The sequence below is a fragment of the Carettochelys insculpta genome, chromosome 1, assembly GCF_033958435.1.
Source record: "Carettochelys insculpta isolate YL-2023 chromosome 1, ASM3395843v1, whole genome shotgun sequence".
In the NCBI taxonomy this organism is placed as follows: Eukaryota; Metazoa; Chordata; order Testudines; family Carettochelyidae; genus Carettochelys; species Carettochelys insculpta.
Window position 1 is genome coordinate 170284589 of NC_134137.1, and position 24800 is coordinate 170309388.

Genomic DNA, 24800 nt, shown 5'->3' on the forward strand with positions numbered 1-24800 from the left:
TCTTACAATCTAAAGCAGGGGTCAGCAACCTTTCCAAGGCAGAGTGCCAAAATTTGACCTTTTTGACCTTGACGTACAGGCTGAGTGCTGGTGATACTTTTTAAAGTCACTAGGAGTCCTACTTACAACAGTTTCATTAATAAATACATTAAGATGTGGAACTTCATCATTTAGGTGGTGAGTGGTAGCATTAGCTGGTCTTTTTTTAATCCATAGGCAGCATGGCTTTGAGCAAGCTCCTGGCTGCATGGGAGATGGGGGTGGGTCTGTGCTCCTCCCTTGCATGCTGTTGAAAATCTTGGCGCATACGCTCAGGGTTGCTGACCCCCGGTGTAAAGAATGCATGGGGGAACGCATTTCTTTGTTAAAGATTCAGCACACTTCCCCCTTCTTCAAACTTGTCTGTCTTAGAATTTAAACGACATGTCCTTGCTAACATGGTGAGTCAGGAGTGGAGCAGAAACACTGTTTTGGACATGGGCTATTCTAGTCAAGTTATAGCCTTATTGAGGACTCTAGGTTTGAAATTAGAAACCTAAGTAAATGTTAAATTGGTGGTTTTCAAAGTGTAGGTTGTGACCTAGAACTGGATTATGAAATGTTAGGCACCAGATCACCTTGCTGTAAGGTGACCCGATGACCAGTGGCAGTGCTAAGGCAGGCTTCCTGCCTGTCCTGGCACTCTGGACTGTGGTCAGCAGCAAGTCCAACACCTAAGTTAGGGGATGCGGGTTGGGGCTGCTGGTTTTCATTAAACTTTGGGAATGTTTCTGGGTACCGCTACATCACAGATTAAATTGTAATTGTAGTGATGACCGGCATACCTACATTAGCTTTAATTAGCACACCTAATAGTAGCAAAGAGGTGTGCAGCTGTAACAGGTACAGGCGGCTAGTCAACCCATACATTCGTGCTTCTCTGTTTTCACTGCTATTGTTTTACCCTGCTAGCTAGGTTAAAACTAATTCCGTAAATTGCAGTACAGCTGTATCATCGGCCTTTTATTTCAGTGTACATGAAGCTTACGAGTACTTGTGTGTGCACTTGAGGTACCACCTCATCCCCAGGAACTCTTTCAACAAAACTAGGGAAAATCAGACATACTGCTGATATGTTGAAGGTAAAGAAACAAGCAGGGCAAAAATCATGCAAATTCTTTGTAAAACCTGGGGGAAAACTCATTTGCAGTTCACCTCTAAAGACTAGCATGGTTTTAGGGATAAGTGCAGGGATTTATGATACTCTATTTGAGGTTATGTTGATGTTTTCATTAGAAATATCTTTATTTTAGAATCTGTTATTCTGTCAATAAATTTTAAGAAACATGGTACATATATTGTAAGACCAGGGATAATTTCTCTAGTGTCTTTATTTTACTGTATTATAGTAAATTATTAGAGCCTTTGAAGTGAAGATACGTTGGGCCTTTCTCCACTTATCTTTTTTACACAGCAGTGGTTTCCATAACACAGCCTTCTAAGCTGACAAACTAATTATTAATTAAGTGCTAGATTCACCAGTTCATTTTGATGGATTTTCTTTGCCTTGCCATGCTGAGGCAATGCAATTGTAAATCCATTGCATTCTGGATGCTTCATATTGTTCACTGATATACCAGTGAATCTGCTGTTAAATATGAAGTATTTTTAAAAAATTAAGATTGACAGTAATATTGCATAACAGCATTGTTTAGCTTTCTTGATTAGTATTCATGTATGAAATGTTAAATAATTTAAAAAAATCTAATCAGAAAACTAGATGAAAATTAATTTTCTCTACTGAATATGGAATAGTCTCTGTTTTGGAGATAAAATAAAAAATGAGATATTTAGTGAATAATGTACACTTAGTTTCAGTTAAAATGCCTAAAGGATTTTTATCATCTTGACTTAGTGAACATGATCCACGGTCAGCATTCATGTGCTAAGTGACACATAGTCTTTGGTCTATTGAATATTTTTAAAGATTTTTTTATATATATGCAAATTTATGCAAGTGCTTACATTATGGTAGTTCTGCTTGTTTTCCTTATTTATTTATTTCTGACTAGCACTTAGTTTCTATAGGAGTGGTTAAATTTATATTTGGTGAAAATAGAGGTTGAACTTCTCTAATCTGGAACTCTCTCATCCATCAACACCTGTAATCCAACATGATTTTAGTTAGCTGGGTGACCAATGGCCAAATTTCCTTTGGTCCCATAAAGTTTGTTTCCAGCTACCATTCCTGGTTCTGTGATCTGTGCTGTTATTTAGCTGTAATTTACCCCTACATGTCTTCTAAGAGCCCACTAAACAGTGAAAACAGTAGTAATGTGCTAGATATTATTGACCTCCTGTGGTCTGGCTAATTCTCTTGTTCAACACCAGTCAGGTTCGGAGGGTACTGGATTAGAAGGGTTCAACCTATAATAGTTTTCTTCAAATTCAAATGGTTTTATGGGATATAATTTATTTTGTACTGGGGGGAGGGAGTAATTATTCTCTGAAACATTTATATGAAAAGTTACCAAACACAGAACTAATTATTTGTAAACACATAGCATAAATCTTAAAAACAAAAAGAAAACACCAAACCAGCCATTCAGCCTTCAGCATTTGGGAGATGTTTAGTATGTTACTATTATGGTAATACGGTATTACAATTCCGTTAGATACATGAATGCATACTACGGATACTAAAACCACTTTGACCTGTCCAGTCACTTGTCTATAGTTTTACATGGCCCAGTGGAAAAAATGGTCATTTAATGCTAAATTGTCTGAAATAACTAATTTTGTGTGTTAGAAAGCAGAACAATTTTAGCTATTTGAAATACTACTCCTTTAAAATCAAAATCAGTTGCTGAATCAAGGCCTTTGTGGGTAGGTGCATGCACTAAATCTAGGAGTTAGGGATAAGAAGAATGTGTATGCTGTTGTGTATATAAAACTTTTTTTGGGGGGGCAGGGGTTGTAACCTAGTAATTTAACTCCAACAGTAACCAAATAAAAGCAGAAAAATTGTATTTGTTTATTCTTGATTGACTTAGATACTGAAAATATTTCAACATGATGCTGTTATGAATCTTTTCCAGGAGAGACGGGTGACTACTTTTGTTTTGGTTAAATTTGGTGTTTATTTCAATAAGGTTTGTAATACTTGATTTACAAGATCAAGTTCAGGTTTTTGCGTTGTTTGTATGTAGGCATAACACTGTTAATGGAGTACATGTTTGTATTCCATGAATATTATTGTCTGATTTAAAGTAATTGATACACTTTCTTTCAAAGTAAACCTTAACTTATAATGAATTATTTACATTTTAGAAGTATTTAATATTAAACCATTTGGGTTTTATGGAATGTTTGTTTTTATTACAATTAATTATTTTTCTTCACACTTTTACAGTTCGGTTTCACATTGCCCACTTATATGAAATCCAGGTGAGTATTAACCTTCTTATGATTTTGATGAAATATAGTCTGTGTGCTGTATAATTACTTCATGAAATTCAGCCCACTAGTGTTACTTTTTTGAATGAAGGTTAAGCATATGCATGTAAACTTTGCATCAAACAGTGTTCATTAAGAAAATAATTACGATGGGCAAACAGCTCAGGACATAGTCTCAGAGAGCTTTTGTTGTGGTCCGTTTGAAATGTAGTGCATGTAAGAGGCCAGCTAGTTATTTTTTCTTATTTTTTGTATTTGCTAGTTTCTAAATAAACTGTCAGTTATTTTCAGGTGAGAACTAAACTTGAACTGTTAACTCAAATTTCTTTGTGAAATTAAAACTGACTTTTTATACTACTACAAGTACTACTACTACTAGTACTACTACTACTACTTCTTAACCCTTGTACTCTGTGTGGAGCATAAATCATCTACAAGTCTCCTCCACTTCATTCTGTCTTGGGACATAACTTCTAGCTGGCTCCAGAAGTACCCCAGTTGTTGTGCTTCTGTCTCAGTAGACCTTCTCCACATTGTCCTAGGTCCTCCTCTTTTGCATTTTCCTTGCAGGTTCCATGTGAGAGCTTGATGGACTATGTTGGATGGTGGTTTTCTGAGAAAGTGGCTTAGCCGTCCCTACTTTCTTCTCTTGATTTCAATGTCTATTGGTTCTTGTCCTGCTCTGTTCCAAAGCTCCTCAATTATGATGAAGTCTTGCCATTTGATGTGAAGGATGTACCTTAGGCATCTGCTTATAAATGTCTATAGCAGGCTTTCCCAACCTGTGGGTTGCAACCCAAACATGGGTCACCGTTTGAAAAGGGTCACTGCCTCATCTGTGTGGCTCAACAGGTGGCTCTTAAATGCTATTCACTCCTGAAGTGGTTCTCAACTTCTTAATTGGATTAACAGCCATCAGGCAGTTAAACCAGTCAGTTAAACAGAGAACTATTTCAACTGCAGGGCAGAGAACTGCATACCTCAGGCGCAGTGCCCAGCTCAGGCAAGGTGGGGTCTGGGTTCCAGGTTGGGAGGGAAGGCTCAGATCCCTGGCTTCCAGCAGGGTTCCCACGGCTGGGTCAGCTGGTCAGCCAGCTTCCAGTCACCGGGATCAGGGGTCTCCCCCCCAGCTGGGGCTCTCCTGGCTGCCTCTGGCAGCCAGGACTCTTTCCCAGCCAGCTTGCAGGTGCGGAGGAGGGTCAGGAGTGCCCCCCGCCCTGGACCAGGCTCCCATGGCTCCCTCTGCTGGCCAGAGCTCTTCTGCAGAATGAGTGGTTGGGTTAATGAGGAGTTGGAGGGGATGGAGTGAGAGATGTACATTATGAACATGTGGATGGCATCAAAGTGGGTGTGGAATGAATGCTTGGTGCTATGTTTGGGAAGAATGAATGGAGACATGTACATCGGCAATGTCTGAGTACAGGTGCAAATTAAAACTTACGGGGTTTTTTGTTGCAAATGTTGGCCGATGTCATTGTCACAGCCATTTGTTGTATATTTTAAATATGACCCAATCCTGTAGCGTTGTACGCATGAATAGCTTAACATGTGTAGCCTAATGGCATCAAAGCCCTAGCTTGTAAACTTAATATTATGGTAACACCTTGGTAACACTTCAGCAGATCAAGATCCCATGGTTAGGCACTTGACAAATACACAGAAAGATACGGCCCTTTCCATGGGTGAAGGCACAGTTAGGGAAGGTGTGTGCTAGCCCTGCCCCTTCTGCCCAGAGCCTTGCCCATTCCACAGCTTTTCTATCCATCAAGGAATCAAGCCCAGCTCCCATCCCAGGTTATTCTCCCCAGCCCCTAACCATCCCCAACTCCTTAGTGTACCCCATCCTAGTGGGTGGCATGGCCTCACACTTCCAGGCTGGCCAGTGTCCTGGCCAACTTCAAGCTGTAGAGGGTTGGGGTTCCTCCCCACCCTCAGCCATGGTTCCTGCTGCTGGTGATCACCAGTCAGGGCTCTGCGCCCCACCTGGCTTCCAGCCACTGGCTCCTCATGGCTGATGCCCTTACTTCCCTGCCCTGAAATGAGCCACACACATGGCTCAGAGTGGCCCATTGGCTCCCAAGGGGAGAAGGAGCAGCACCGCCTTCAGCCATCTTCCCTCACTTTCCCTAGCTGGGCAGGGAGGGTATGTCATCTGTTCACAAGCAAGCTCCATCAGGAGAGGGAGCAGCTCTCTGCCTGTCCTGCTCTGCACCCCCTCAGCTGTGTGCCCGCGGCAAGTGCCTCAGTCACCTCACCCTAGTTACAGCCCTGCTGTCAGCATACCCACCTCCTGCCATCCCTTGCTTCCTGCGTGGCCCCATCACAGACCCCTTCTGCCAGTGAGCTGGGAGGAACCAGACACAGTCCCTACTCCCAGCCAGTGTAAGCAGTGTATTGTTGATGTATTTTCCATTTTTGTAAGAAATAACTACTATGAATACATACATGAGGAGGTGCAGTTTTATGTTCTTACTTCAGGTACAAAATTAGCTAGTTACAGCACTGGAATATTTAATAAAATATCACTTAACTGCAGCATTGGGCACTGTGTAATTAGCAAGCAGTATGTGTGACGCCATAAGCCTGGCACAGCGTAATCATAATGTGTGCATGAGTTTTAGTAAAGCAGCGATCTGGTGTTTGCTTGGCACATTCTTACTGTGTGCATTGTAAATCAATACAGCAAGGGACTGTAAATTTCATTTTGCCCTCTATTTGAAAAAATTACTTCAATGAAAAGAAAGGATGTTGATGAATACATCAAGTATGGATTTACTTAGATAATGGTAGCATGAGTGGAAAGGCCGCAATGCGTCATGTGCATGGAAGTTCTTTGCAATGAATCTCTGAAACCAAATAAATTGCAATGTCTTTTAAATACTAAACACCATCAGTTAAAGAGCAAAGAGGTCAATTTTTTTAAACAAAAAGCAGAAAGTGTCAAGAAATGCGAGCTTGATGTTGGTGGGTATTATCAGCAATAAAACTTAGCTGCCATAGAAGCCTCATGCATTGTACTATTGAAAATTATGAAAGCTAAGAGAGCTCATACTGTAGCCAAGGATCTAATATTTCCCTGTACCAAGGAGATCTTCTGCCTTTTAGTAGGTGCAAGTGCTTTGAAAAAGCTGCAACCTTTATCCACGTCCAAGAATACAATTAAGCATAGTACTGACATGACTAACAACATCAAATCTCAAGTCATCGAAGAAATTAAAAATTCCTCACTGCAGGATTATTTAGTATGCAGCTCGATGAGACTACTGATGTATGTAGTCTTGCACAACTGATGGCGTATGTGCGGTATTTTAAAAATGAATATATAAAAGAAGAATTTTTGTTCTGCAAACTGCTGGAAACTACAGCCACTGCACAAGATGTATTCAATATCTTGAATATTTTCTTTGAAGAACATTCCATAGAATGGAAAAACTGGTGTGGGATTTGCACAGATGGAGCTCCTACTGTGCTTGGTTGCAAGTTTGGATTCCAAACCCTTGTTAAAAACATTTTCTCCAAAAGTAATCAGAACTCACTGTTTCATCCATTGGCAAGTACTAGCAACTAAAACTTTACCCATTTCTTTGAACCCAGTACTTAATGATGTTATTAAAGCTGTAAATTTTATGAAGTCAGGTGCACTCAGAACTCGCATGTTTCAAAACCTTTGTTCGGAACTAGGTTCTTTGCATGAAGTATTATTGTTTCACACTGAAGTAAGGTGGCTGTCAAAAGGCGAAGTTCTAAATCAGGGCTACACTTGGGCAAAACATTGAAATGGCCATGCTAACGGCCAAATCGGAGAAAATTAATGAGGTGCTGAAATGAATATTCAGCATCTCATTAACATGCCGCCAGCCATGGCACTTCGAAAGTGCCATGTTTCGCTTGCACGTGGCTCATCTACATGGAGGTCCTTTTTGAAAGGACCCTGCAAACATCAAAATCTCCTTATTCCTATGGATCTCTTGCTAATGAGGTGCTGAATATTCATTTCAGCGCCTCATGAGTATTCATTAGCATGGCCATTTTGACGTTTTGCCCGAATGTAGACACAGCCCAGGTGTTTGAGTTACGAAACGAACTTAAAACATTCATGTCACAAAACAAAAGGAAGTTTGAATATTTGTTTACAGAAAACAGGAGGTTTGTATGAAATATCATACCTAGCAAATATTTTTGGACTGCTAAATGATTTAAATGTGTCACTTCCAAGGACCAAATTCAGCAATTATCGGATTACCAGAGAAAAATAAAATCACGCAGAGTGAAACTCCAGGTATGGACTTCAAAATCTGATATAAGCAAGGTGTATATGTTTCCAACCCTCACAACCTTTCTCTAAGAAAGTACAAATGACATTAATATTACCGACGACTTGCGATTGTCAATACAGGAGCATTTGAGACACTTAAGTGATGAGCTACTCCAATATTTCCAGATACAGATGAAAAGTTATTTGCTTTCGCAACAAATCCTTTCAGTGTGGATGTTTGTGATGTACCTGAAGTCACCCAGGAGCAATTTATCGATATGATCAACACCAATGAGATAAAAGCAGAGTTTTCAGCCATCCTAAATAATCTGTTTTGGATCAGACGCAGAGGGGAGTACCCACTTTTGTCAGAAGTTGTTTTGAGGATTTTACTTCCATTTCTAACTATGTTCTTGTGTGAATCAGGCTTCTAACATCCGCTTACAATTAAAAAAGAAAATATTGAAATTTTGGAAGATGATCTGTGAGATGTACTCACTACAACAATTAGCAAAGCAAATCCAAGCTAGTCCATCCCATTAAGTTCAGGTGCAAATTCTATTTTGTAAAATACTAAATTTTACTTATTTTTTGAATGTGTATTTGTTTCTAATATTTTTGTACCACCTGTGAATAAACCTTTAAGAATGCAATACATATTACAATTTAATTTCAGCCCTTGAGTGTGACTGCCCTAGTCTGATTGTGGGATATAAGCTGGTGGGAGCGGTTTGGGGATGTGGTGGGGAAAAGACACTGAACTCTCATTAACTATAGTAAATATAGTGTTTTTATTTTATTTATGTATTTCCCCTTTTCTATGAAATAACTACTATGAATATATAAACATGAGGGGGTGCAATTTTATATTCTTGCCTCCCCTCTGCCCCCCACAGCTTTTTGAATTGCCTTGGGTCACCAGGTCTTCCTGAATTGTCAAAATGGGTCCCTGCCTGGAAAAGGTTTGGAATCACTGGTCTATAGCTTGTGATTTGAAAACCTTTTAGCATGCAGTTTTCTCTTCACAGATGTATATGTGAACTCCATATGGGATGGAGAGTCCTGAATGCAGTTGTTGCTTTCCCTATCCTGGCAATGATATCCTTGTCTGTTCCTCCATCTATGCCCATGACACTCCCCAAGCAGGTTAACTGCTCCACATCTTCCAGGTCATTCCCTCCCAGTGTGGTGGTGGTTGTATTAGACTGGTTGATCCTCATTGTCTTGGTCTTTCCCTTGTTAATGCTCAGTCCAGTCATTGAGGCAGTTTTGTCTAGTGTTGTGACCTTTTCTTTCATGCTTTTGTGTTGGTGTGAAAGGAGGGTAACATCATCAGCAAAATCAATGTCCTAGCTGTTTGAAAAGTGTCCACTGAATGCCATGTTGTTGGCCTCCTGATGTGCTGTTCATAATCCAGTCCATTGTGATCAAGTACAGGAAAGGTGACAATAGGCACCCTAGTTGCACTCCCAACAGAATTGAGATTCAACACGGAGCAGTTGATGGGTTTTGTGACAAGAGCTGGTTTCCAAGTGGGGTTGTCCAACAGATATACATTTCTGGTTAAGCTCCTTCCAAAAGATGCTACCGTGGACAAATTTGGGAGCACACCAAAACAGCCTGGAATGAGACCTATGATAAAACGTTGGGCAAGAGGACAAGGTGTTGCAAAGAATGTATCACAGCAAAAACTCTGAGTAAAGTGAAGGAACGAAAGGACAGAAAAGCAGCGGTCAACAACAGCTAAACAAGAGCAGCCAAGGTAGGAGCTCAGAGACTATATTCAGAAGCCAACAAAAAAGTTAAAAAGGCTGTAAAATAAGACATTGTGGAAAACCTTGCACAACAAGCTGAACAAGCTGGAGGACAGGGAAACTTGAATGAGCTCTATAACATCATACAGAAATTAGGTGAGACATGGTGTAGAGTGGGTCAGCCAGTACGGGATAAGGAGGGGTGTGTGCTAAAATGCGAGTGAGCAGCTCAGTAGATGGAAGGAACACTTTGAGAAGCTTCTGAACTGCCCTGCCCATGTGGAATCTCCCAGGTTACCACCTGCAAATATACTGCTGCAAATTAACAGCAGCTGACCTACAGAAGTAGAAATCAGAAAAGCCATTGCCCGTGAAAAGCAGACAAGCACCTGGTCCACACAGCATCGCCAAAGAAGCAATCAAAGCAGGTAGTGAGACATCAGTCAAGATAATGTATAATGTATAATCAATTTTGGAAAATTTGGGACACCAAAGAAATCCCACAAGACTAAAAACACGGTTACCCTATCAAAGAAAGGCAACATGAAGGAATGCAAGAACTAGAGGGGCATCACATTCCTGTCTATTCCAGGAAAAGTGTTCAATACAATTCTCTTGGAGAGAATGAAGACAGCTCAGAGAAGAAAAGGCCGGTTTCTGAAGCTAGAGATCCTGTAGTAACCAAATAACAACTCTGAGTCATCACAGAACAGTCGCTTGAGTGGAACTCCCCTTTGTACCTAATCTTCAGAGACTGTGAAAAAGCCTTTGACAGCATTGATAGACACTTTGTGGAAACTGCTACAACACCATTGCATCCCATCCAAAATTATTAACTTGATTCGTTCAGCATATGAACCCTCAACATGCCAATTTGTTCACAATGGTGTCTTGACAGAATCCTTCAGACTTTCAATACAGTAGTTCCAAAATCATTTGCCATATGTTCTAAGGCTCTCTATTTATGAACACGCAGGCATAAACAAACCTATGAGTAAATTTACTGGCAGATAAGATCAGAGTAGTTATCTGTAGCGGACATAATTATACTGCTGTCAGTTCTGGGCCAAATTCTGCCCTCAGAATTTCCTCAGTAGGCTTTTGACAAGATGTACGCACCTTACCCACCAATTCGAACGGAGATGACAGAATGAAAATAATGTGACACAATAACTATTAAGTGTACTTTCAGAATATGGGGCAGAAGATGCAGTAAGTGCCCCCTCAGCAGTGTGAGGAGGCAGCACTGACGCCATCAGTGAATAACATTTGGCAGCTGCTGCCACAGTTTGCAGTGAGGGTCATACTTAACATATGATTTTTCCTCCCACCCTCTGGATTCTAGATAGCTCAACCTTTGTAAAAAGTTTGGAAACCACTGATGGAACTATTTAGACTGTATCTCTGCATTCTACCTATGCAGCTGAAAATCAGCTCCTACAGTGATGCTAATATCGTCCTTGTATAGAAGGTAGCCTGTCATGATGGAAGGTTGGCTAGGCCAAACCTGGGCAGCACGGTAGCCCTGCAGATTAGGTTGAAACATCACTCACTCCCATTTGGTCCATTCCACTCCTCTGTCATGACTTCCTGTCCTCCACGATAGGCCAGAATTACCATTGCAGTGCTGGGGCAGTGGGGTCTAACCTGAGTGGTGTTACTCTGACTGCTTTATATGGATGATGATGTAGATATAGAGCAACAACTGTAATTTTACATTTAGGCGTTTAAGGCAGATGATTACATCAAGAGTTTGGTGGCTTACTGTTTGTTGATATTTGGTCACCAGATTGATGGAATTGGTTGTGATGTCTCACTTAAGTGAACTGCATGAAGATTCGTGTCTTCCGCTCCTGAGTGGTACTATGATACTATGACCCTAGGTGCCAGAATGCAGTGCCTTGAGCAGGAAGTTGGGGCCAGTGCCCCAGGACAGGAGCTACCGCTGTGGTGTGAGTGTAGAGTGGAGTCACTGTCCAACCTCTGTGGCCCATTAGAACCTTCTCGTGACCCCATTATTTAAGAGAAACTGCTTTGTATAATTGGATGATGGGCATTTACTGTGACCAGTGTTTCGTCTGTCCCAGATTTTCCAGTTAGGTTTGTCAGAATTTACAGCCTTAGCTGAATACAGATTAAGGCTGAGATCCTGGGCTCTGATACCGACTGCTGTAGTTTTTGCAGTGTAGATATACTGTTACCAGCTTCAGTAGTGCTTCAAAGTGACAATCTTGTGTGCTCTTATCCATTTCTGGGTCCATTCTTAGTGCATGCAAGCCAAAATCTCTAGCTAGGTGACTGTGTATCTGTGTGGCTAAAGGTTCCCAAGGAACCAAAGGTTCTTTTTAAAAACAGGTTTTAAACCATGTGATCGTCTCCTGCAATATTGAATGCCATTCATTTTAGACTAAAAAATAAGTGAAAATAACTATAAATAAATGTAAACATTACTTAATTGACTTTCCTCTTCCAAGCTGAGCAAAATTCAGGAAGAAAATACATAAATAGTGAAAAAGAGATTGTATGTATTTTTTTAAATCACTTTTAGCACTCTGAGTAATATAAACAAGAATTGTATTTGCTTACAACATATTTTTAAGTTGTGCTCCTTTAAAGATTACCTGCAAATTTTATTCATTTTGCCTATTTGGTCATTGAGTTTATAATTTATACATGTTGCAACTTTGAAATAATCTTTTGGTAAATGTTAAAGTGTTTTAAATATGCAGCTTTAGTGTCTTAAATGCATAATATTTGCACAAGTTACTTACATTCAAGGCTGAGAGAGCACTCCTGGGAACAGCAGACTCTGTTTAAATGGTGTGCTGAAATGGCATTTATACAGTAGGGCCTCAACATTTGTGAGTGTTCTGTGTTGAGAACCCTCGCAAATGTTGAATTTGGTGAATATGGCAGCTGCCAGCACTCCCTGCCTAGAGCCTGGAGCCCCAGCAAGGCAGCAGCTACTGGCGCTCTTGGCCTGGAGCCCTGTCAAGGGGCGGCTGCTGGCGCACCTGCTCTGAGCCCCGAGGAGGTGGTGGCTGCTGCCAGTGCTCCCTGCCCTGGGGAAGCAGCAGCTGCCTGCACTCCTATCGAGGGCCCTATAGAAGCGGTGGCCACCAGTGCTCCTTGCCTTGGGGAAGCAGCTGCTCGTGAATAATTGAATGTGCGAACTTTAAGTTCACGAATGTGGGAACCCTACTGTACTTGATTGTAACCATGGAACAGATTAATAACACTGCATTTTAGTAAGTGAGCAATGTATAAAAGGCACACTTGGCATTGATGTAAGCCTGCTTGCACTAAATAGGTATATTTTGTAGAATAAATATTTTTATTTATGGGGATTTCTAAATTATGCTAGTCCATACATATCAAGTGTCAGTTGAAAAAAAATGGGGCATGGGGTTGAGACCTTTTCTCATGTTGAGTAATGCCTTGATCTTAATGATTCCACTGATTTCAGTGGGATGTTTGTTCTGTTCAGCTTGAGTAAAAATACACACATTGTGTGGCCACCTGGTAGCCGATGGCTGGGTAACAAGTGGTCTGTGTGCCTTATCACATCCGAGTCTCTAACTGCTAAGACAGACTGTCCCTTCACAGTGGGCAGCCAGGGAGGTTGACGGGTGCTCCAAGAGTCTGCTCTGTGGAGGCAGCACAACTCAGCGCTCAGCTTTTACTACACCTTACCACTGACCAGGCTGATATAGCCAAACGGCTAAGGTTCTTTGTTTGTGTTCATCCAAGTTACAGTAACTGGAAGGAGTCGAGCTAAAAGCTTAAATGGTTGCTATTTAAAGCAGAAACAAGAATCTTAATGGTTACAAGGTTATTGCTCTATCTTCTTAACTACTAGTAGGATGATACATATGACATGCCAATTAGATTACAAGTGACAAGTTACCCATTTGAGGACCAGACGCCTCAGCCTAAAGAGCTCTTACTATTAAATGTGCACAAAAGTACATTGCAGGTATAATTCTCACCCCTGCGTCCTTCGACTCCTGGCATAGCCAACGTCATTCACTGAATCGCTCATGAAGAACTGTACAAGGAGGGCGTCCCCTGGGTCCTCGGGAGGCACTAGCCTTACCTGACCAGCAGGTGCAGGAAATTGAAGCTCAGTTAGAGTGGTGTGCCGGGCCCTTCTTTATACCCCTTGGGTTACGCACATTCTTCCTTATCTAAAGGTACCAATTGTACTGGTTCGTCTTTGTGACGCCAGTTCTTACAAGGCAGTTGCAATTTAATTTACGCTTGTAAGATAGAGATAACTAAATCATTAAAACAGAACATTCTTTTCGTATGGGCGGGAGATTCCTCTTCTGGGACGAAGTGTGGGCGTATCAATTATCAGTACCAGCCAAGGGCAGTTTGAGGCCATGTGGTCAACAGCTAGCCTGTTAGCCCCCTTGTCTGTATTCTTCAGTCCAGGGTCATGGTGACACAGCACATCTATGTTCTGAAGCATCAAAAGACTGGGCTTTGAGATAAGCGCATCTGTGCTTTCAAACATTCTAAGACTGTGCTGTTTCCTTTTGCTTTGTGCTCAGAGGCACCTAAGAGGGTCAAGATGGAGTAGAGCAGGGGGATTCTGTCTGGTTACACTGCCCGGAATAAATTCAAATGCCAGCCAACTGGTTAGCACAGCTCCCACAACTAGATTTTTTTTGTTCTACTGGTGGTGCACATTCACAAATGCCTCAGTGCTTGTAAATTTATTCTGCACATGGATGGAAAAGATGCAAGGAAATATGGGGTGGTGTGTTCCAGGGTGCTGCCACAATTATGCACAGATGTTTGCAGCTTGAGAACCCATGCTTGTACAGTACACGTGAGTTAGAAAGTGAACACTTCAATGATTAAAGTACACCTTGTCTAAAGGGAGAATGAGAGGATAGGATTAGCAGCATTAGCATATTTTTAATACCTTCTTTGGCTATGCACATTTGAAAATCAGAGTTCCAAGCAATGTTCCCAGTAAGCTGTGTGTTTGTGTGGCAACTCAGGACAGATTCAGATACAACCCAGCTGATTAGCAGAGAGCCTATGACTAGGTTTTTGGTTTCTATTGCTGGTGTACGTTCACACATGCCTCAGGGTACATAAAACAATTATTCCACACATGGATGGGAAGGATTAGAGGGAACATTGGCTCCAAGTATGACTGAAATCCTCCTACTACAGGGAAACATAGTGTAAAAATTAGCTATATTAGTGGAAAAAACCCTTCCATGGGTGTCCTAAGTTTCTATACCAGAGGTGCACAAGGTGGGGGCATGCTGCCTCGTAGGGGGAAGGAGGATTTCCTAAGACGGACACAATGCAATTGGCACCTCCCTACTGCCTCCCTTGTAGCCTCTGCTGCCCATTCCCCCGCCAGCCATCACTTGGGCACCTCCTAATACAGCACAGCAGTTGAGCACATGCTTACTGTTAAGTGCCATTGGAGGCAAGGATGTTGTACTCATGTTTCAGAAGGAACCCAGAAGCGCTGATAAAGCTATATAGTGCTACACCAGCCTACTTAGCCTGTAGCTGCTAAAATTGCCATCCTTTCACTGTTCTGTGGTTTGAAGTCAAGGAGCTGGGTTTGGCCCTGACATAACCAAAATTTCTGAGAGTTTGGATTACGTTAGATAGGTTGGGATGAGGAGAGAGTGGGAGGTTGCTAATAGGAGGGCTAAAAAATGGGGCCCAACGCAAAGTTTCTCACCCCAATCTAAACTATGCTTTTTTCACTAATGTAGCTAATTCACTTCCTCAAGAAGTAATATTAGAATGACAAAAGAATTATTCTGTTGACCTTGCTGCATTGTTTTGAGCTGTTGGATCAAAATAATTTGAGGCACAGGGTGAAGTATATTTTGGTCTTGTGAAAAATAGCTAGGTCTATTTTATTTTAAAGTGTAAACGGTCCTTGTTTCTGTTGTTTTCTGCTTTGGCGTTTATGGTATGTATGTGCAATTTTATTAACTGGATTGTGTTACTGTAGTAATGAGCTCAGTATGTACTCTGATGAAAAAAGTGTTAGAGCATAAGGCCAAATTCAAGAAAGCCCATTCTGATAGTTCCGTAACCATTGGTTTGCATACAAGTCCAATCACTCATTTGTGAAATTTTCCTCTTCATTATATTATTTTATATATTGATTTTATTATGCCATTGATCATATCTTCAGAGAGGTTATTCCACTGCACTGTGTGTCTCCATCATTGAAGTTTTCATACACACTGTACACAACCAATTTTGTTGTAGGTTTGCTGGGAGTGTGTTGTTGTGCTGTCAGCGCTGTGCAACAGTTACTATAGCAAGGTCCCCATGTTCGCGAACTCAAGTCATTTGCGAGCAGCTGCTTCCCCAGTGTTCTGGGGTGGGGAGCGCTGGCAGTTGCCACTTCCCCAAGGCCCCCAGGCAGGGAGCACCAGCAGCTGCCGCTTCCCCAGGGGCTCTGGGGTGAGGAGCGCCACTGGCTGCTGCCTCACTAGGGTTCTGGGCTGGGAGCCATGACAGCCACTGCTTCCCAGGGCTCCAGGACAGGGAGTGCTGGCAGCAGCTGCTGCTTCCCCAGGGCAAGGAGCACCAGCAGCCAGGGCTCCAAGCTCTAGGCAGGGAGCACCAACAGCTGCTGTATTTATGGAAATTCAACATTTGCTAGGGTTCTCAACACGAAACCCTCGCGAATGTTGCGACCCTACTGTATTGCTGGTAGGATATAAGTTTTAGGAATAATCCATTTACCCTTTTTTGTCTTTCTTGCAGAGAAAGTATCACTCTGCAAAGGAAGCTTATGAACAACTTCTGCAGATCGAAAACCTTCCTGCACAAGTCAAGGCAACTGTCTTACAGCAATTAGGTATGTAAAACCAAATTGTCTTTTATTTTTAGGTGTTTGGATCTGCCTCTCTGTTGTTTTTATTTTGCTGTCTGTCTTTGTAATTAATAATTAGTGCACACAGAAGATGTTTTTGAAGGCTCTATTTCCAGTGACAAAAAATTGAGTAAATATTTGAGTTTTTTACCCAAGTCAGAGAATTACATAACCATAAAAAACCTCTCCCTAGTAGAGGGGAGAAGAGACAAACAGATATTTCAATTAAATTCATAGGGGTCTCTGATATTATGGTGATTTATACAAACTGTAAATACATTATTCAGTTTAGCAGGGAATTTTGGTGAGACACAGGAGTTTAAGTGCCAGTTGCAACAAAATATTTGTTTTATTTGTGAGGAGATTTTATGATGGAAACTGCATAAACAAGGGAAAAAGCCTAAAAGCTGCTGTCATTTTCCATATTTTGGAAAGTTTGAGGATTTTCTTTACCCTAGACTTTGTACTGGCTGGTTAGAACAGTCTTTCATTTATGATAGAGGATTTGTAAAAATATTTTCAAGTAAATTCACTTGAATGTTTTGTTTATTATAGTATGAATTCTTCATTCACTACAGCCATGGTTTTGTGTAATTGTTTTAATATTTATTTAATCTGGTTCTTTCCATCTTTCTTTCCTTTTTGACAATTGGCAGAGGACTTCATCAGGAATTTGTAATGTTTGCCTTTTGCCATGTAGATTGGTTGTGTATTGCTTGGATTAATTTGCTTAGTTTATTTTTGCATAGAAGTAAAAGTAAATAAAGATTGCTGAAATTAAGTCTGCTGTGTAATAGCGTGAATGGTAGAGATCAGCAGCAGCTACAGATGAAGTTGATTTGAGAAAATAATCACTAGTCCTTACTTTTGAAATTGGAAGTTGGGTTTTGGGGTAGAAGAAGATGTTCAAATGTGAGTCAGGTTTTTTGCAGTGAAATAAGAAAGTGGTGTGTATTTCAGGTGGTCCCTCTTAAATTTTCAAACAATGAGAACTCCTGTGGCACCTTATAGAGTAACAGATTATTTTTTTCATGGTGGTGGGGGTGGTATAAGCTTTCTGTTGTCTTTTGGGGCTAGTTTTTGCCAGGGCCAACATCTGTCCTCAGGTACCACAATTGGAGTCAAGAAGAAAAATCTGAGTCAAATGACATGTATTTTCTAACATTGTTTTTCAACCTCCCTCTTCAGTTCTGTTCAGATGGATTCTCTGAGATGTTTTGTCAGGTAGTTGTCATCTGTGTTGCGTTGGGGGCGGTAGAATCATTTCTTCAGCAATATGAAAGGAAGTGATTCTTCCTTTTTTTCCCTAATTTTAGTACTTTACCTTTGTGCTCTGAGTTTTTTCTACAAAACTTGCAGAACGTGTTCACACAAAATGCATTTTGTCAGCAATCTGTTGACAAAACTCAGCATTTGTGCCGACACCATTCTACCTTTCCATGATGAGGAATGGTGCCTTTGTGGATAGTATCTGTCAACAACAAAAGCTATGTAGACACTCTAGGGGGCCCTCTGGTTCACCAGGCAGCCCTGTTTGTTGAGCTTCTGGTTGGGCGTTCTGTTGATAGAGCAGCCAGGCAACTGGGCCATTCTCTGTCGACAGAGCCAATCGCTTTTTGGATCTGCTTTTGTGTGCAGAAGTGATCTGTTGACAGATGTTTTGCCAGAAAATCTCTTCCAACAGTAACTTCTGTTGACATTAATGGAGTGTGGAGTTAGCCATAGAGTTTGCAGTGAAGATGTGTGAATGCTATGGATACTGGTTGATTACTGAGCTTTTGTTTAGTTTATCGAGCATGTGGAGGGGAAAGTGTGTGTTCACGTAATTAGTTTTTTGTGGTTATGGATGTGCATATGGTAACACAGGTTTGTGAGTCTGCAGCTTCCTGACTTGTGAGCAATTTCAGTTTGTAACTTCTTATGTACAATGTGATATGATTTTACTAGACGTTTTTAGTCAGAACCTGTGTAACGCTTAATAGATATAAGGGGTGTGTGTGTGTGTGTGTGTGCGCGCGCGCGTGTGTGTGAAAAGGTAAATAAAACATTTTACATAAAACTGATCTTGCATATGTATTATTTATTTGTTTTGTGATAATACCTGAGGGCCGGCCAGGACACTATTGTGATACACACGGTAGAAACACATGACGAAAAAAGATGGTCCATGCACAAACTAATTTTCAATCTAAGCACTAGAGGGAAAATAAATAAATAAATAAAATACAAACAAGGGAAGGAGCACAAGGAAACAGGAAGACAATGCTCATTAACATTCATAGAGTCTGACTGAATCCAAAGAAAAAGCTGGCCCTTGCTTCCAACTCAGCCCCTGCCATTTCACGTGGGCAGCCTCTATAACAAGCAGGCAGCCGGTGAAGGCCCACGTGGAGCTATCTGCCTCCTGCAGAGGTGAGGGAGTGTGGGTTGTGGGGGAGGAGGAGGGTGTGGTTAGATGAAGGGTGGTGCCTGGCTTTAGGAGGAGGAGAGGGACTCAGGCAGGTAGCTCACAGGGGTGTTTGGCCCATGGTAAAAAAGAGGTAGGAGGGCATGCGGGTTTCTCAAAAATCAGAACGGGGGCTTGATGCTGAAAAGCTTGGGAACCAGTGATCTAGTCCAATGGTTCCCAACCTATTTGCTATTGTGGTCTGCATATGCAGCTCTGTTATGTGGGCTGCATCTACACAACACACATCCTACCTGTACGGCTGTGAGGATCTCATATGGGCTACAGCTGCGTGCTGATTGGGCCACAATTTGAGAACCACTGATCTAGTCTGGCTTTATATAACTTTCTCCAAATAATTCCTAGAGCTTGATTTATCACAGTGATTCCCAAACTAAACACAAAATACTGACATAAAAGTATTTAAAAAATTAAAAATTAAGCACAAATAGTTTTTATTGGCCCAAAATTTTAATAAAAATGTAATTTAACATCAGAAACAGCAGAAACAAATGAATTCAATGTGAAAGCTGATGCTGCATTTTCTTCATAAGTTGGGAAATCCTACAAGACGGACTATGGGCCATCCAGGCTAATGGCACAGGCCCCACCTTGTGGGTGTGTGGTGCAACCCAAGCTGGTCAGCTGCCTGAGCCCCATGTTGCTGGAGATGCCTGCTCAAGCTCTGCGCTGCCAGGGCCAGCCAGCCGCCCAAGCCATCCACCCAACACCCCATGCTGCTGGGGCCAGCTGCCCGAACCACCCACCCACCAGCCACAGGCCAGCTGCCCAAGCCGCCCACCTGAGCCCCCTGGACTCCTGGGGCCAGCCACCTGCCCCAGCCCCCCACGCTCCTGGGGCCAGCTGCCCAAGCTACTGCCTGAGCCCCCACACTACTGGGGCCAGCTGCCCACCCACCAGCCGTAGGCCAGCCACCCGAGCTGCAGCCGTCCACCTTAGCCACCCACCTGAGCCCCCAAGGCTGTCAGGGCCAGCCTCCCTAACAGCCCTCCTGAGTCCCATGCTGCTGGGGCCAGTCACCCGAGCTCCCACGATGCCAGAGCTGGCCAGCTGCCCTCCCACCAGCTGCTGCCCAAGCTGCCTTCTTGAGCCCTGCCCTGCTGGGGCCAGCCGCCCAAGTTCCCCACCCAAGCCTTGGCGTTGCCAGGGCCCAACTGCCTCAGCTGCCCTCCCAAGCTGTGGGCCAGCCACCCCAGCCTACACATGAGCTGCCTGCCTGAGCCCTTCCTCTCCCACAAAGCGAGGCATTGCCAGCCCCTCATCTAACCCGATCCTCTTCCTCCCCCCAACCCACATTCACTCATCTTTGCAGGAGGCAGCTAATTCCACATGGGACTTCGCCAGCTCCCCGCTTTTTATAACGGCTGCACTGGGCTGCCCATGTGAAATGGCAGGAGCTGAGAGCCAGAACCAAGGGGCAGCTCTTTCGTAAGGTTGAGAGAATGATGTGGGGGACTGGATTGCCTCATCCCCCGCCTCCCCCCGGAATTTCTTCATGCTCCCCAACGGGGGCACCTTGCAGTTTGGGAAACCATGACCAAGCAGGACCATCTGAAAGCTGATTCCCTAGTTATGGTACTGCATGGTAAAGGGATAATGATGGTGTTGGCTACAGTGACTGAGGAGTGTTTGTAAGGACAGATACCTAAAACTTTTACAGGCATGCGTGTGTGTGTGCACACATGTATGTAAAATTTGCAGTGCTTACATTGTCTGCTTGCTAGTTTTAGGTTCTACTTTGAAATTGAATTTGTAAGAAATAATGGAGTTTTGAAATAGATATATTTCACTTCCATGTAAAAAGTTACAGCTGTGTAACAGATCCTTTCCCTTTTACGGTTCTAGACCAATATTTTCATTTGCATAAGTGGGCTTATAGCCTTAGAAGTGAAATCCTGATACTAAATATTTTTCACAAGTTGCTGATAAAGTGGGCAAAAAGGTATCCAGGAAATCCACAGTAATAACATGACTACTTTTTGTCAAAAAAATAAAAACAACAAAAAGTAAATATACTGTGATTAGAATTCTTCATTTCTTTACCCTGTTCTACTGCAGATCTTTCATAGGCTCATCCCTCCAGAGGCTTTTCATCCCTTTCGTAGTCTCTGCAGGATTTTTGTCCCACTCTTTTGCAGAGTCATGCTTTCCAGGGCTTTTTCCCTGTAGTTCAAGTTCCGTACTCGGTAGTCCCTCTCCTTAGTAACAAGATGTTTCTGTACCACCTTTTCTGGTAGCAGATAAGGAAATTCAGGCCCTCATTTTCCTCTGGGTTCCTGTCCAGGGAGGCTAGGACAAGCAGCCAACGTGAAGCAGACCTTTGCTGCTGCCTCTCTAGTCTCTTTTCCACTCAGGCCTTCTTCAGGCCATTTTCCAAAACTTCCCCTTGGGCTTACAGTACGCTTGACTCTCTGGCAACCAGAAAAGAACAGTAGAAGTCTTCCCCTTACCTGCAGCTTCCTTCTTATTTGGGATTCCTCCCTTTTTATACATTAACCAGCTCCTCCCACAGCTGGATTTCATCTTTAATTAGATCTGGCCCATGATACGGATGTATTAGGCCCACATTAACCCTTTCATTACTTGTGTGGAGTAGATGCCCGATCAGAGTGATGTGCATAACAGGTTTTGGTTTTGGTTTTTTATTTTTAACAAGCAAATATTGTCACCACCATCTATCCCCCAATGTTATTTGTAACTACTTTTGTAGGCTGGATGCATCACACCGTGGATCAACTAGGAGACAAAGCAACTAAGGAAAGCTATGCTATTCAGTATCTCCAGAAGTCCCTCGAGGCAGATCCTAACTCTGGCCAGTCCTGGTATTTCCTTGGAAGGTGAGAACTAGTGGTATAGCCACTGTAATTAAGGTTTTCTTTTCTTTTCTTTTCTTTTCTTTTCTTTTCTTTTCAGTAAAGCTGGTTTTGAGATGCCCTGGCGGAATTGACAATATTCTCTCTAGTCCAAAAGCTACCATGAAAATGTTAGTTCAGGAGTAACTTTCCTTTCAAATAAATAACATCTTATAGTCTTTACTTGAACAAATGGGAAAAATTATGAAACTGCTGAAATCCAGTTGTTGTTGTGAAGGAAAATCCAGTTTTATTGTTGTGAAGGAAAATTGGAAAGATTTAAGTGAAAGTACCTGCGCAATACATTATTTTATTAGAAATTTGATACATAGTTAAATAAGCAGGCAGAAAATATTCTGTACGCATGTGCAAAGTGTACATGATTCCTCTTCTATCTTCAGTGCAAATGCCTTAGATGCTATTACCTAAGCTAAATGTTTGCTATAGTCTGATACTACAGTACTCCATTTTTCTTTCCCCCCTATTGTGACATACACTTGTTCTCTTCTCACTGTAAATTGCTTGCAAAAATACTTGAATTTTTCTTAGCATACATTTGCATCCTCTGACTTTCCCACTGTTTTTCATGTTGTCCCTTTCCACATAGATTGCTGTTGTACCAAAATCTGGTTTGTGGGTGGTTGTGTGTATGTGTGTGTGTGTGCGCGCACGTGTGTGCGTGCGTGTGTGCACGCTCTATATATTATAGAAAAACAAACTATATTATATGTAAATTTTCAACTGGAATAGCTAATATGGAACCATTCTGATTACCAGGATAAGTGACTGATATTTTAATAATATTTCGAGACTTTTGTAAGATTTATTGTTGTTTTCTGTGGTAAACAGTATGCATTTTATGCCCCTTCTTGTTTTTGTTTTTTGTTTTTAGTTAGAAAATTTATCACTAGCTAACAGTAATCCAAGCAATATTCAGACTTTTAATCAGTGTTATTTTCTGTATGCCACTGCCTCTTGTGGATGACTTGATTATACTCATGACTAGGTCTCTTCCATCTGAAGAAGTGGTAACCCATCTTAGGAGGAAAATAAGACAATTTCAGTGTTTTAACTAAAATTCTTCAACTTTGATTTTCATAAGCTGTCTAGTTCTTTGTCAATTGTGTGTGAACCTTTTTTTTTCTTTTATTACATTTTGAATTACTGTGATTCACTTGTTTTAAGTTTTGGTGGGACTTGAATTTAATTATCATGACACTGACAGGAGCCTTAAAATATTTGAGAAACTAGTTCTAACACATCTGTTGGCAATTTGTTTCATTACCTTTAAATCTAAGCTATTTTTATCTTCTGAAACTTTGTTAGTTAATCCTGATGAACATTAACAGGAGAAATAAAAGAATGGTAGTGTTTTACTTAGTTCCTTTGCTATCAACCACTTGCTACTTACTAGTGCAACATAAAGAAAAACCTCTGGCTTTTTTTTTTTCTTTTCCCTTACTGCTTGAAGATTTTTGCCTTTTGTTACTTGGCTCATATTGGTCTGGTTTTTGGCTTGTTTTTTGCAAGAATAAGTTTTCAAGTATTGGTATATTCCAAAGACTTCTTATGCAGACAGAGAAGATAATTGCAGGAAATGTGAACAAAACCAAAGAAAATACTTTTCTACTAAGAGAGTTTCAGTATATTATTTTCTTCCTGTTTGTGATGGAAGAAGTTATTTTCCCTGTAGTATAATTGTAACTCATTTTTCTTTGTCTTCAGTGGTTTCTGTTTACCATGTCATAGTACTTTTGAAAATGTTCATGTACTTAGCATTCAGATTATAAATTACATAAAATACAGAACAATAAAATAAAGATTTTCCTTAATTTGATGCATCCTGAAGATGAGAAAGTAAAACCACACTTTTTACTGTTTTAATATTTTATTAAGAATGGGGTGGGATGTACAGTCACAGGGCTATCTAAAGATGTTCAAGGAAGATCTACGAGGTAGAGGTTTTTTTTACTAAAATCATTCACTGTATTTATAGCATTGCTGTATTAATTGTAATTATAAATTATATACTGTAGTATTCAATATCCATGCTACAAGAATGTCTTTTTTTTAATGTACACGAGCCGACTACTTGAGAACAGACAATTTAATTCTTCCCCAATGTTAAAATCTGTATGTAAATATTTTCCATTTTGGCCAATGAAATAGTGCAGGTGAAACAAGCATAAGTTTACAGAATGTAGTATTAATTCTAGACATTTGTATTTTCTATACTAATGTGGTGTGTTAATGTAGCATGTGTCAGCACTTAAACTTTGCACAAGTGATGCTGAAAGATTACTGTATTTTACAAATTATTAGTAATAAAGATTCAGAAGATTACAGTCAGTGTCATTTTGTGTCACATTTTAAGGAATGGCAGTTACTTTGGATTTCTGTGTATGAGCATGTATTTGCATTAATTTATTATTAACAGTAATCCAACTCTTAACAAACCATTCTTAGTAATCACTTTAAATATTACCACAGTTCTTTCTCTCTTCTCTAGGTGCTATTCAAGTATTGGGAAAGTTCAGGATGCCTTTATATCTTATAGGCAATCTATTGATAAATCAGAAGCAAGTGCAGATACATGGTGTTCTATAGGGTAAGAATGATGCTGGGAAAAGCAGTACTGGAACTGAATTTTGATGTGTTTAAACAAGAATCAGTTTTTTAACACAGTTCTTAGTGGTTCACAAAGCTTCTAATTTCTAGTTAATATGTTAATGTGCTGGCAACTGTATTATAAGAAGGGTGGCAAACTGTCTACTCTCAAAAATGAACATTCTTGCTGTGCTTCTCCTCCAAGGCTCTGCCTCTACCCTGGCCCCATTCATTCCAATAACTCCCACTCTTCCCACCCTCTCTCCCTTACTCTTTTTCACTGGGCTGGCTCAGGGGTTTGAGGTTTGTGGGAAAAGTGAAGGCTCTGGCTTGGGGTGTTGGCTGTGTGGTGGAGCTGGAGATGAGAGCCTTGAGATGTAGGAGGTGCTCTGGGCTGGCACTGAGAGGTTTGGAGGGCAGGAGTGGGGCCAGGGGTAAAGGCTCTGGGTTGGTGCTTACCTATAGCAGCTCTCAGAAGCAGCGACATTATCCCCCCAACCTCTCAGCTCGTGTACAGAAACATGGCCAGTTGGCTCTGCACACCACCAACCCAGGC

At 41.4% G+C, this 24800-nt stretch overlaps 1 protein-coding gene across 7 annotated transcripts in view; it reads left to right on the forward strand.

Moving 5' to 3' along the window:
- KDM6A (lysine demethylase 6A) overlaps positions 1-24800 on the forward strand; it is a 295712-nt gene that overhangs the window by 193693 nt on the left and 77219 nt on the right. For all 7 annotated transcript variants that reach the window (XM_074995163.1, XM_074995170.1, XM_074995188.1 and 4 more), the window contains exons 8-11: positions 3392-3426; positions 16210-16303; positions 21496-21622; positions 24147-24245. In XM_074995163.1, the coding sequence (XP_074851264.1) occupies positions 3392-3426; positions 16210-16303; positions 21496-21622; positions 24147-24245 (355 nt within the window). The remainder of the gene's footprint in view (positions 1-3391; positions 3427-16209; positions 16304-21495; positions 21623-24146; positions 24246-24800) is intronic.